Raw genomic sequence first — 13,646 nt, 5'->3', positions numbered from 1 at the left:
TCCATAACTGATCTACAGTTGGGTTTCAACCAAAAAAAACCCATCCATAACTGGTTTAAAATTGGATTTTCCTAATTTTACCTAGTTACCGTTAGGAGTTCATTATCACTTATCCGTAAATTTGTCTTACGTTTGACTACGAAGGAAAAACCCAACCGTAAACCGCTCAAAATCACTTAATATGATTTTTTATCACTAATTATATAAAAAATCTTATCAATTTAATTATTAATTAATTAGATTATTAGCAATAACCACATAAGGGTTGTTTAGTCATAATAAAATTATTTTAGATAAGGAGTTTTTGAAATTACTTATGGATGACCCGTTATTGTCATATTAGGTGAAGCCCCTCTACTGGAATGTGATACCCCAATAATAGGCTTCATTTTAAAGCGACAAGAAGGGTATTCAACAGTGGGAAAACTACTGTATGAAAATTGATAAGAAAAAGATAAGTGTAAGGAAAAACCTGATCTTCCTGCTCTGTTGAAAGATTCCCATAGTATTGTTCCATAAGGTTGTCCCATTCGCCTTGTTGAGTAATTGGCCTATAAATACTTGGATGCATTTGATGTTCATTCCCATAGTAGACTGATTGCATATACTCCTCTTGCTGATATCCACTCGAAATTTGTTCTTGATCTGGATTTTTGTTAAGTGGAGCATTGGCATAGCTTCTTGCAGCTGATCTATTTCTAGTGCGTTTGTAACGTCTTGCTGTAGAAGATTCAACCCCTTGATATGATCCAGTATAAATCGTTGAAACATGAAAACCATCTTTTAAAATTTGAAATGGCTTCTTTTCCAACCTCTTTTTACTCATAGTCTTCTTAAGAGAAATAAGTATCTTTTCACCCTGATTATATTTAGGATTGTTAGCCCGGGGATCAATAACGTCACCAAAATCTTCTCCAAATTTGAAGATATAACTAGCAATAGTTTGCACATTTACTGCTTTATCTGAGCATTCATTTTCGTCATGAGCTAGAATGAGACATGCAGGACATAGTTTTTTAGGTTGTCTTTGAAAATATATCGGAATCCATTGGGTTACTTTTGCTGCATTCTCTGTCATTAAGCCTCTTAACATAGGATTGTAAATATTAAACTCGATAAGAACACTTACAACATTGGTATCAGTAGGATTACCATCTTCTGGAATGAGCTTGAGAGGATTACCAAGGATGCTTGCAATTTGATTTTCAACTTCAACATTAAGAAATTATGGTGGTAGCTTTTTGATGTCGATCCAAAACTGCTGAGTTGAAAAATCAATTTTTTCTGGAATAGGTGATGTATTCTACTCTCTGAAGATAACTAAATAACCATCAACACTCCATGTGCCCTCTTCCAATACTGTGTTATAACTATGCCAATCATGAAACTTAAAGATAAACATATTAGTATCATGCCTCCTCATTTAAAAATGACCATGACCCCAAGCCATTGTAATCTCCTGCTCCACTTTATCATCCCCCATAAAAATTCACAGATTATTTTGCTAATGAGGCTAACATCCCATTTCTTAATAGATGGTTGTAACTTAATATAAGGATATCTAATGAATCTTCTAGTTTGATCATCTTCTTCCAAATTGGTATTTTTGATTCGTTCTATGAGCTCAGGTACTTCTCCTATGGATTTTCTAGTTGACATGGTGAAACAAAATAGGACTAGGAAGATAAACAAGTAGTAAAGCCAGTGTTGGTATAATTTAATCTTGAAGCCTCCTATATTTGAATAGAACTTATAGAACTTATGTTGAATACGTGTCGAGCATTGCAGAGGTATAGTGCCACTTCTCATGAAAGAAAGTTGATGATTCATCATATTGTGTTGGTCTTGATCTCTGTAAAAAAGTTTATAAATCCTGCTTGTAAAGTCGGACCATAAAGCATTCCTCCTGAACACTTTGTCTTTTGCCATGTCGGAATGTAACAAATGCATCCTTATCACTTTGAATTCTCCAGAACAACATTTGGATGAGAAACAACCTTTGGATAGGGAAACAACCTTTGTATGAGAACCTTTATCAGAGAGAAAGATCAGAAGTCAACTAACGATACCTGCTAAACATGACCATACGACACCTTGAAAAAAGAAATAAAGGAAACAGTGAAAAATATTTCAGATTGAAGAGGAAAACAACAAAATTAAAGAGAAATCACTTTAAATAAAGATGTAGACTAAACAAAAATCCCTGTTAAGACATTACAGAGCATTGAGTTCGTAAGATGAGAGATAAGATTCGAAGAAAGATTGAAACCCAGTTTGCCAATTCAGTCGCCGAGTTAATCGCCGATTTAGTCATCAGAGCCTTCTAGATTCAACTTTATCTCCTTCGTGACCTACACCTAGTCCACACAAAAAAAATTATTTTCAATCCATATCTATGGGAATACATGGTCACATATATACTTAGTAAACTTCTAGAATATATACTTTTAACATATAGAGTAAGACATCACTCAATTTGTTACCTACCAAGTCATTTTAGAAGTGATCTCTATTGTCTTCGAAAATGGTGTTAACAGCCGAAGGTTGATCGTGCATTGGTAGAGGTTCAGAAATTACAGTCTACAAGAATATAACATGGTTAGATGACTCAAAAAAAGAAAACTTAGAGTTCGGTTAATTCAAAAATTTGGAACCAGAACTGAACCTTGGAAAATATCAGAGCAATGTTAGTTTTGGCTCATAATAAATCTACTTTAGAAGTCGAACCTTTAACATATCCGAGCCAATATCGGGAATGAATATTTACGGCCAAATTTTTAACTTAGGTTTTCTATTTAAGCTACACTGCCAAGTTCGGCTAAGAACATGTTAGCCAAACATTACACTGTAAGTCGAATAAGAGTAACACAAAATAAATAACGGGTTTGGCTATTAAAAGAGTTCGAATAAGCTGAACCAATAGGACTTCTCAAAAGACATGGGTTCGGCTTTAAAAATAACGCTTGACCGTTTTTTCCGCTCAAAGTTCAGCTCTAATAGAACAGCCGAACTAAGACTGAACTCTGAAATAATTTGTAAGAATTCAATTTTTTGGAGAATTGAAGCTAAAAAGAAAGAAAGAAATATTAAACATCATATAGTAGTATCCTTGTGTATTATTAGCAGAAGGTTCTTCAATGTATTCATCATCTGGATTTGGCTCATAAAAACCATCATCTTGAGTTTTAGGTTGTGGTGGAGTTAGACTAAAGTAGAAATTACCATTTAATCCTAGAAATAATATAATAGAGTTAGTTTGGTCCTAGTCAACTGTCTATTTGGTCATTTTTTAAAATATATATTGTCTTTTAGTAGTGGCAGAAATACCCTTTTGGAAGCATATATATACTCAATTATTAAGAGAGAATGGAATAATTTTTCAGATTTGTTTTCTCTCTCCTCTCTTCTCAGATCTACTTTCTCTCCTTTTTTTCTTCTTTTTTTTTCTTATGAAGATGATGATGAAGACGATGAAAATATAAATAATGAACTCTATTTTTAAATCTTTTTATTAGGTGTTCATTCGAAAAATTGAACTCTGGTTTTTGTTGTGTGTTCATGTTAAAGTCTGTTTTAGATCTTGAATTATTAGGTGTTCATTCGACATAATGAACTCTATTGTTTATGGATTTTTGTTGTGTGTTCATTTTAAAGAATGAACTCTGCCATAGGTTTGAATTAGTTTGTTTTTGATAGGTGTTCATTTTGACGAATGAACTCTGATTTTTGTTCATAATAATGAACTTTGATTGGGTGTTCATTTTGACGAATGAACTCTGATTTTTCCTCATAATAATGAATGTTGATTGGTTGTTCAATCGAAAGAATGAACTCTGTCTTTTGTTCATAATAATGATTTTTCTTCATGTGTTCATTTTTAAGAATGAACTCGAATTTATAAAAAGCATTATCAAACACCTGATAGTTCATCAAACAGAATAAACTCCCAAAAGAAAATAAGTAGGAAGTTTAGAGTTCATCCGAGAGCATGAACTCAAATAATTACAGAAATAGAAAAGTTACAAACATTAATGTTAAAATAGTATGAAAGGGTATTGTTGTCAATTTTATATTTTCAAATAATTATGGACCAAACTGGGAAAACCCGTTTTCCTGCTGGACCAAATAGTTTTGGGACCACCTAAAGAACGACCAAACAACAATTTTCCCTTGAATAAAATCATTCACATAATCCAAAAAAAAAAAACAAATCCGTATCACGGTTGTAGTTGATGTGTGTTTCATTGTTTTTACAAGATGAAGATTCTTCCGAATCATTTGAATCATCCATTTTCATTTTATTTTATTTTGACAAACAAGGAACCTTTTCATTAATGGGATTTCAAGGTTACAATGAGTTTAAGATAGAAAATAAGAGAATACAAAGTAACAAGAACATACCGTAAGAGTACAATACCGAGAAATCCGATAAGAGAAAGAGAAGGATTACCAGAATAAAACAAATACACGTATGAATAAGATCCAATTAGATCGGAAGAAGGATGGTTTTTCACGAAATTAAATTCCAACCATTTAGTTTGATTTTCTTCTTTAGAAAGAAATGCTCCCAAAGTAGGAGTGATTTGCTCAAATCTCTTGTAAATAGTGATGAAGCTTCCGTCGTCAAAAAGACCACCGATGAAGATTTCGTCGCCAGATAAGTTGATGATGCAGATTCCGATGAAGAGTTCGTCGCCGGAGACAACGAAGATGGAGATTTCGTCGTTGGAGAGCATCACTATTGATCTTAGAACCTAACCCAATAACCCAAAATCGCCATTAAAACGAAGATAAACTTCAAAAGGGTAGGTAAAACCCCCAAAATGGTGTAGATAAGTAGAAAACATAATAAAAACTAAACTAATCTAGAAAGATAAAGAAGAAATCTGCTCAGATCTAGTCCAAAAATGGAGGACTAGATCTTAGCAAAGAAGGGTTGTTTTTGATGGTTTTGTTGGAGAAGGAGTGGGAGAGAAGAGAGGAGGAGTTCAGTGATGTATATCATCCATTTTCATTTTGAATCACAAAAATCCCTCCTCTCTGAAAAAACCCAACTCTCTCACAAAAAACTTATTTTTCAACTAATATACAACTTAGCTTGGTACATTACTAATTAATTATAATCATTAATACTAAATATGTAAGGGTAGCAATGACAAGGGTGGATAAAGGGTGATGGGACTTTTTGCCTATGGTCCTGATTTTGCACCATTAATTTTTGCACCCAAAAAAAAAAAAAGTATACCTTGAAACAGGATTCTTGTTTTTAAGGGAACCAAATGGGCTGAAAATAAGGCGATGTTACATAGTACATGGGCTAATAACGAGCAAAATTGGGCTAATATCTAAATCAGTACAAAATGGACGAGAGCCTCAGTTAACCCCTTCATAGGCCCCTTGCAAACAACTTCGTCGATGTCATGTTAACAAGCATCGTAACCCTCTGAGCTTGGTCGAAATATGCGCACACTGGTTTAACACACCAACGGAACCAGCTTCTGCCCTTGTCAAACTAAACTCGTACATTCCATTTTTACCAACAAAGAGAAGGGGGGGGGGGGGGGGGGGGGGGGTCAACTATAAAACGACAGTCTTGGTTCAGAAACTTAAGATTCTTCATCTCCTTCAGGAACCCCTTGAAATAATAAAACTCTCACAGGGAGAGAACTCCATGTAATAGCACTCTTCTATGTAGGAGATGAAGACCAAGAAGACTTCTGATTGTTCTGATGCAGAAGACTTCTGATTGTTACAATGCGTAGGCTCTCACACATATTGTCGCTGATCTTTTTACACAATGGTGGTAGAGGATAATAATTGAATTACCTATACTTGTTTGTAGAATAGGAGATAGGCCTGATCATGCAACACTTTGTTTACAGCCACCGCAGTTACAGAAGCATCATCGTACCTCAACCATTTTCCATCTGAACAGCGAGTATCGGCAGTGTAATGGCCCTTCGACGGCTCCTTTCCATGATGAGTTATTGTTGCAAAGAGCTCATACCTTCGACCCTGTAACAGTTAGTATATTAAAACAGATGTCCAATGATAGGCAACTTCTGCATTTAGTGACACATCAAGTTTCAGCAGCCTAATGACATGCAAACCAATCCTAAGAGTATTTTGATGGAACATTTAAACCAAATATTTCAATACACGCACCCAAGGGTCAACCACTCAAAAGGACTGAAACATTAATCAAAATAATGTGGTAGCTCAAACTCTAGTCATGCTCAAGATATCGCTACACCTCATTTCAGCTGCATACCACTAAGGGCAACACTGTGAATCCAATGTTGGGGTTGTATTTTCTAGGAAAATTAAATGTCAATTGTGTAAGAGTAAAAATCTTGTTATGCCTTCATATACTCCTCATTAGTTGGACCAGGAACCTGAGAACTTGGGTCACCAGAATTAGAAAACAATCAACCCATGTGTAGACTGGTATTGACATTATGAAAGTAGCTGAAAGGTCAGGTGACTGGATGATCTGTATGCCTATTCTTCTGTTCATTATTGAATTCAAACCAGAAGAGGTATAGAGTTTTATAGCAAGATTCCCTAATATGGAACTTTCTTTGCGAAATATAGTCCATTGGTTTTACTGATGTTTGGATTTGAATAGACGTAAGGAAATTAGATTGAATAACCAAACAGACTCGCACCAAATTACTGATACTTCGACGTTTATCAAATGTTACAAAACGTGAAAGAGTAATGACAGGTAATACACCAGAAGCTGACCTCGGATGACGAAGAAGCAAGCAACTCACGGCCCAGGACTAGTTCCAGTGGAAAACGCACAGGCTTATGGAGTTTGGTGCTTCCGCGGCTTCCATAACTAAACCGCATAAGATGTAATATCATTATCTTGGAAGTTGCTTGTATCTTTATTGACTTGCTCGCACTCACGGACGCAGCCTGCAAGTGTACACTCCCAGATTATCAGTATATGTTACGACATGACCTCGTAAGATATGTTGGATCTGTCTTTTGATGACCAAGACCTTATTAGGGTTCACGGACCATTAATGTTTGATACATAAGAAGAATTGAACTGACAAAATAATAGAGAAACAAAAAAGAATACACAAGAATTGGAAATTCAAAATAAATTCTACCAACCAAGCCCATACACTTGCTGCAAGAAATTGTTAGTCTAATTGTGACTGCATTTGAAGTACTCCAATTAGGTCAATGGAGATTACCTTGCCAGCTGCAGATGTTTTGTACCCTTCCAATGTTTCAGGAGAAGAAAACAGCCGAAGTGCATCCTCAACAGTACGAACAGATCCCGAAAAAATATCAAGGTGAAGCAAGAGGAAAGGCTGAATCGTAGCAGAGTCCTTGTTGCCTGCATTTGACCGAAGAGAGGTAAACAAGGAATTTCATGGTTCCAGCAAAACAGAAATGCAAGTATTTACCAAACAACATAACACTTGATAATTAAAAAAAAAATCATTTTATTCAATTGCCGAATCAGTCAGAACTATTCAGACAATAATTTAACCAATTAACAATAGTTAAACAAAAAAAAAGGAACACACATGCATGAAAAAGAAAAAACAGCTGAACAAGACTAAAGGGAATGACAATTTACTATGAAATACGAAGACAAGAACGGCCGACGTAGAGATAATTTAAGAAATAATCGAACACTAATCAAAGATACACTAATAACTAATTAAAGCATCTCGGATAGGTTACATGTTGTATGCATATGAGATACAGCTCTCTAACAAGGACACCACCCACTTTCTAGTTTTCTTACCATGTCCAACCTCACAGACAAACTAACAGGTACTTGCACATGATATCGTTAGATAGTGCAGGTATACCTTGTGTGCAGTTGAACATAATGGTGTTTCGAACATAGCTACGAGTATAAGATCATTTCTTTCAATCTCTATGCAAGAATTTAAAACCTACAACAACTATCAGTTCATTTGTTCATAATTAAAAAATTAAACATATAATGATGTATGGACCATGTCTGTGTTTTGGCCTTCGCCAACTCATTGTGCCTAACATTGAAATATGTTTCTTATATAGGTGCAACTAAACTAGTAAGAAATCCCTTACCTTTAGATTTCACAACGCTTCTCAGCTGTCCCCCAAATATTTCACTTATTTTAGATGGAACTAAACTTTGTGTTCTTGTAACTGCAGATTTGTTCTTTGGACCCACAGTCTCCCACCCTTCATCTTCTGAAGGAGAAGTGGTAGAGAAATTTCCCCCACCTGTATTTGAAACCTGACCAAAACGCTTGAGCACTTCATCATGCATTTGATCCATCACAAAACAGAGAAACTCCTGAGCATCTTCTTGTCTGTAAAAGAAAAGGAGTTTCAGTACCAATATTTACTAACAAAATGTCGTTAAATATAGAATCATGAAATTCAAAATTGCATGTCGCATTACATGAACTCTCCTTATACATAATAGTAAAAGATTTTCTCAACTTCTTCTTTCGCTTCTCAAGGAGAAATTAAAGAATTTCCTTCCAGTAGTACACCTGAATAACTCGCACAAAAACTGACATGGGTTTGGCAGGACATCTATAATAGACCACAATCTTCATTACTCTGATTTATATTTTTGAACACCATTCTCCTCTATGCTTAGACTGGAAACCAAACCTACTAGATCCAGGGGATTCATTCTTGTTGGAAAAACACAATGTTTATCACCATTCTTACTATCATTCTGCCCACCTAAAGTCAGCTACGGAGACTCTACGGAGATGTCTCTGAAAATCTTGCCATACCTAGGCATGGGTATAGTCCAGCAATTCAAGTCAGCAAAGTGGTCTTGCCCCTTGCCAAGGACTCGACAGCTAGCTTGATTTTAACTCACAAATCAAAGGTCCAAAAATTAAGATAGTCATGATTGTCTACATCAGTTATGTCTAAATGCCTGATGTGTACTTACAAGAGGCCCCTAGATTAATTTCACATGCTCATAGTATATGAAGGCAAAATTAATCAAAGCCACAAAAAACACAAATGCAATGGATGGATCGAGCTCGAATATAAATAATTATGAACAACACAATCTCTTGTACGCGACCAATTATAAGGAGAGGCAACAGAAGAATACAAGAATGGAAGAGACGAGACAATGCAAATTAATACCAACCTTGGCCTTCCTGACGCACTATTTGGTACATCGGGAGTGAAATTTTTCAAAACCGGCTCAAACATAGCGGGGACGAAAGGCATTTCAGTCTGAGTTACCACCATTTGGGATTTCTTTGAGCTTGTATCAGCAGTATCAAAATGGGAGATAAACTCAATAAACGCATGTAATGTAGGATATCCAATCTGGCAAAAAAAGAAAATTATAATAAGGATCACATAAATGAGATTATAAATCTAAAGAAACTTATACAGCATTCCACCTATCGATAGATACCGAAAAAAATTCTCAATACAAGGATGCTTAGTACTATGCTCAATATGATAAATAAATAAAAATAATAAAATAGAGGATACAAACCTTTGGAATATCGTAAGCTCTTAGTTCCTGCAGAAGCTGAACAAATGGAGAACAGGAGAGAAGAGCCTGAAGTGATGCATTGAGAAAGCATAGGTTCCCTGAGTTGACTAAACCTCGAGGTAATAACGCTTTAAAAGATGCACCTGGCCCATTCGATACCACCTTAAAAGTATGCTCTTTTGATGACAAACCTTCTGATGAGTCGACGGCACTTATCCCCTCTGGGAAAGAGGTAACAGTTTCTATTCCATACTCAAGGTCTGAAATTAATTGCTCCTGCGCACATTCTGTAGTTTGGGATATACATAATGAACTTATGTCTGCACTAGTTCTCTCTACTACCCCGTTGACAAGTGGAGAACAACTGGACGAAGATGTAACATTCCCATTCTCAGCAATACTTGCGGACACTCTACGCTGCTTGTTTGTTGTATTTACAGTCTTGAGTGGATTTTCCTTTCTCGTAGGGTTTGGTGAATTGACATTTTTTACCTCTTTAGGAATATCATCCTGCTTGTGTTCAACCTTAAAGCAACCCACGGAGCTTATAGTTGCTGCATCTAAAGAGACAAACTGAAGTTCTTTCTTTTCCATAGGCTGACTAGTGGATGGTTGGGTTTTGAACAAACTGACATCCTCTTTGGTGAATGACCCAAAAACAAATACCTCCTTTAATCATAACGAAATAATCAAAATATTAGTAGGCAAAACAAAACCATATACATATATACAATGACAGGATCCTGCTAGATCCAATACATAGCAACAATGTTTAAATTACTTTTCAATACAAACTCAACAAATCAGCAGTGCAGTTACCAATAAGTAGTTTAGACAACAATCTTATTCGGATTGGATACCTGATTTTCTAAGTGAGATTGCTTTTGTAGTTAGAAAATAAGGAAAGTTTAAGAGGCAACTCTGTAAGCTATAACCTTTATCAAAATTCAAACTAAGAAGAAAATTAATGGATGGGCAAAAGAAAAGTAGCACCAACACGTTGAAGAGATTGCGCCTCTTGCGAATATCCAACTCATGCACTGACCAAATTATGATACAGCAATTGAAAATGGCAACTGCCTCACAGCTGAAGCTATGATAACAGTAATAGGGCAAGGCAATTGGATCCAGATCCAAACTAAAATCAATGGGTTACTCTATCATATAGAGTGGCGTAACCAACATCATTGAGCAACCTCCATGAAGATAACAATTCATTTAATTGTGTCAACCTTTAGTATTTAATAGTCTGAAGAACTTCAGAATGTTGGCTTACTTTATTCGAATACACTTAAACTTTATTTCTGTAAGGTAACTTTACCACATTATTCCATGAATTTTCAAATTGTGCAGGATCCAAGCATACATAAAATACAAAACACAGGCAATAAAACCAAGTCTGCAGTTGAAGATCTAACTATTCACCCTAACTGGTATAGAAATGTCTCACTAGAAGGAAATTTGGGTATGCGGGTGATGTGAACTTAGTCCACCATTCCTAAGCAAACTCAACTTAACCCAATCATACAATACTACCGGAGAAAGAACATTTATGCCGGCTATAACACAAGAATCATCCGTCAACCTAAGTTAAAAGGAGCAACCTTTAAGGCTTTAACCTTTCAGTTTAACTTGAAAAATCATTAAAATATATATATATATAATCCAATTCTTCTAAGCAGTTTAACAATAGAGAGTTAATCATCAAATTTATATATAAAAAAAAACACATTACCTTAGAATCTGACATTGAAAGAACAAAATCTGAGCTTTTTCCAATGAAATATGAAAATAAATCTTATTGAAACTTTTAGGGTTTCTAGGAAACTAGTTTTGAACAGAGAAAGAGAAGTTGTTGACAGCAGGAGATATATATGTAATTAGAAAAAGAAACCTGAGATGAGAAAGAGATGAAGGAATAAATAAGCTTTTAAAGCTCAGCAGTTCGAAGAACCAGGAAAGGACCTGCTCCTCCTTCGGAAAAGAAGAAGAAGAGTGTAGGTCCGAAGGGGAAGCGGCGGAGGAAGATGAAGAAAAATCCCTTTGGGAACTGGTTTCCTTTTTACTCACTAACTCTGTATTGAACCGTCGACCCACGCGGCTACTGGTTTTAGCCATGGGGTATCCCGAGTTAGAAAAGCGAAAATTTGTGAGCCCTCTCTCCCTTCAAGGCTCATCGTTAGGAATTTAGGATGATATTACAGGTCCATCATAAAAATTATCACCCTAAAATGGTACATTAGGTTGATTTTGTTTTGACTACATCTATTTTAATGGCTAAATCACCTTTCTCTTTTCTTTTTTTTTTCTCCTTTTTTTCTTCTAATGCAAAGAAGAAATTTATTAGAAACTATCAGCTTGAAGTTTGGCAGATGTAGAATCCAACTTCTGGTAATCTTAAAACTAGGTCAACTGGTTTATTAAATTTCCTATTTGTAAGCTTGTGAATTCATAATGGGTGTTTGCTAAAATGCTCTAACATGTCTAATGTAAGAGGTTCTTATTCCCATCTGGTTTTTTGGTAATCTCCATTTGTTGTTGTTGCTATATTTTGTGCATCAAGCTCAAATCGTACTCTCTGCACATTGAGTTCTTCTGCCCACAGTATCGTCTGCAACATCCCCTTTATATGTGCATGCTCCGCGTCTAAGTGTCCATGCTCATAGATGCATCGTCCTTGTTCAAATTCACCTGCAGAATTATGCAAGATTAGTCCCAGACCTGTATGATTTTTTGATAGTTTTAAAAAAAGCATCACAACATATAGAATAAGTTAATACGTTAGGAGATGTCCATGTGGTCTGAGTAACAATGGCTACACTACTGTTGTTGCCACTACTATGTGTTTTTGTCATCACTGGCCATGTCATACTGTTAAGATAGTGTATGCTACGAATTAATTCAACTAGGTTTGGTTTTTGGCCCTGAAAAACACATCTGCAACGTGCGTTCCATATTTCCCAACTCGCATTTGTTGTTTAAACTATCCTGTCCTCATCGAGTTTATTAAATTCACTTGTAAACCAACTCATTATCCACTTATCCACACTAGTGTAAGTAGCATCCATGCTTCTCTTAGATCCAGTCATAGACATCCAGAAAACTTGGGCAAAAGGGAAATCCCATAAAATATGTCTAGTGGTTTCAGCCACCCGATGACAAGGACAACAATTCTCTTCACCATAATGCATAACTCTTCCTAAAAACTCACTTAAAGGAATATTATTATTGATGCACTTCCACTAGGAAAGTCTTGATTCTTGGTAAAGTGTTTCACCCTCACAGTTGCTTCCATATCTTAGCCATTTCAGCATCATAAATAGTTCATGTATATTTTTGATATCCACTAATTTGTTATATGCAGACTTGACTGTAAACAATCATCCTCGAGTGAGTGTCCATATTATTTTATATTGAGGGTTTCCAATTATCCTCATATTGAGTACATTAGTGACATCCTCAGGTGAGAAAATCTTCTGAATTATAGTTACTTTCCATGCTTATGATCAATAAGATCATACATATTACTATATTTTATATCCATTTTAAAGTCTGCAGTTGAAACTGGTGGTGCTTTTTTTTTCATATAGTCCAGTTATCTTTCCAGGTAAGTATCTTTTTGTCATCACCTAGAAGTATGAAACTGTCTTTTTGCACGAAGTCTACTTCATTGTAAATGCTTCTCCATGCCCATGTTGAGGTTTTCCTTTTTTAAGCATATAAAATGGAAAATATTTTTCCTTCCGAGCTTTAGCCGATAACTGGTGAGAATTGTGGAAAATCCTTCATACTGATTTAGCCAGCAACGCCCAATTAAAACATTTTAAGTTCTAAAACCCATACCTTCCAAAGGCTTATGACTATTAACTTTGGTCCAAGAAATCAAACAAATACCTTTTTCATCCTTTTTTTCTCACCAGAATCTTCTCTGCACTCTGTCCATTTCTTTTATAGTTGATTTAGGAACCTCGAGGACTCTCATTTGATGTGAAGGCATAGCATTTAGGACATGCTTAACCATTATTGATCTTCCAGACTGTGTCAAGAACTTGTCATTCCATTTCAACGGTCTTGTTTTCATCCCTTCAGCAAGTGACGAGAAAATGTTTTTCTTCCTTTGTTAAAAAACAAGGGAATGCCAAGA

General features: G+C 35.5%; 1 protein-coding gene across 3 annotated transcripts; it reads right to left on the bottom strand.

Moving 5' to 3' along the window:
* Positions 1 to 4,736: 4,736 nt before the first annotated feature.
* On the bottom strand, positions 4,737 to 12,067 carry LOC113322079 (ubiquitin carboxyl-terminal hydrolase 24-like). Of its 3 annotated transcripts, none has more exons than XR_003346953.1 (8): positions 11,238 to 12,065; positions 9,503 to 10,171; positions 9,143 to 9,327; positions 8,086 to 8,333; positions 7,212 to 7,357; positions 6,748 to 6,924; positions 5,246 to 6,015; positions 4,737 to 4,754 (listed from the first exon to the last, which is right to left on the bottom strand). XR_003346953.1 is itself a non-coding variant. In XM_026570098.1 (8 exons), the coding sequence occupies exons 1-7, from the start codon at positions 11,250 to 11,252 to the stop codon at positions 5,827 to 5,829; spliced, it is 1,629 nt and encodes a 542-aa protein (XP_026425883.1). In that variant the 5' UTR covers positions 11,253 to 12,067; the 3' UTR covers positions 4,738 to 4,754. The 3 variants fall into 3 exon arrangements, 2 of the variants coding, with proteins under 2 accessions (XP_026425883.1, XP_026425882.1); XM_026570098.1 differs by having other exon boundaries at positions 4,738 to 4,754; positions 5,827 to 6,015; positions 11,238 to 12,067; XM_026570097.1 differs by lacking the exon at positions 4,737 to 4,754 and having other exon boundaries at positions 5,228 to 5,635; positions 5,827 to 6,015; positions 11,238 to 12,067.
* Between the last annotated feature and the right edge of the window lie 1,579 nt (positions 12,068 to 13,646).

The sequence above is a fragment of the Papaver somniferum genome, chromosome 11, assembly GCF_003573695.1.
Source record: "Papaver somniferum cultivar HN1 chromosome 11, ASM357369v1, whole genome shotgun sequence".
NCBI classification, from domain to species: Eukaryota; Viridiplantae; Streptophyta; class Magnoliopsida; order Ranunculales; family Papaveraceae; genus Papaver; species Papaver somniferum.
The sequence above is the reverse complement of the archived record's forward strand: the minus strand, read 5'-3'. Positions and strand labels throughout refer to the sequence as shown.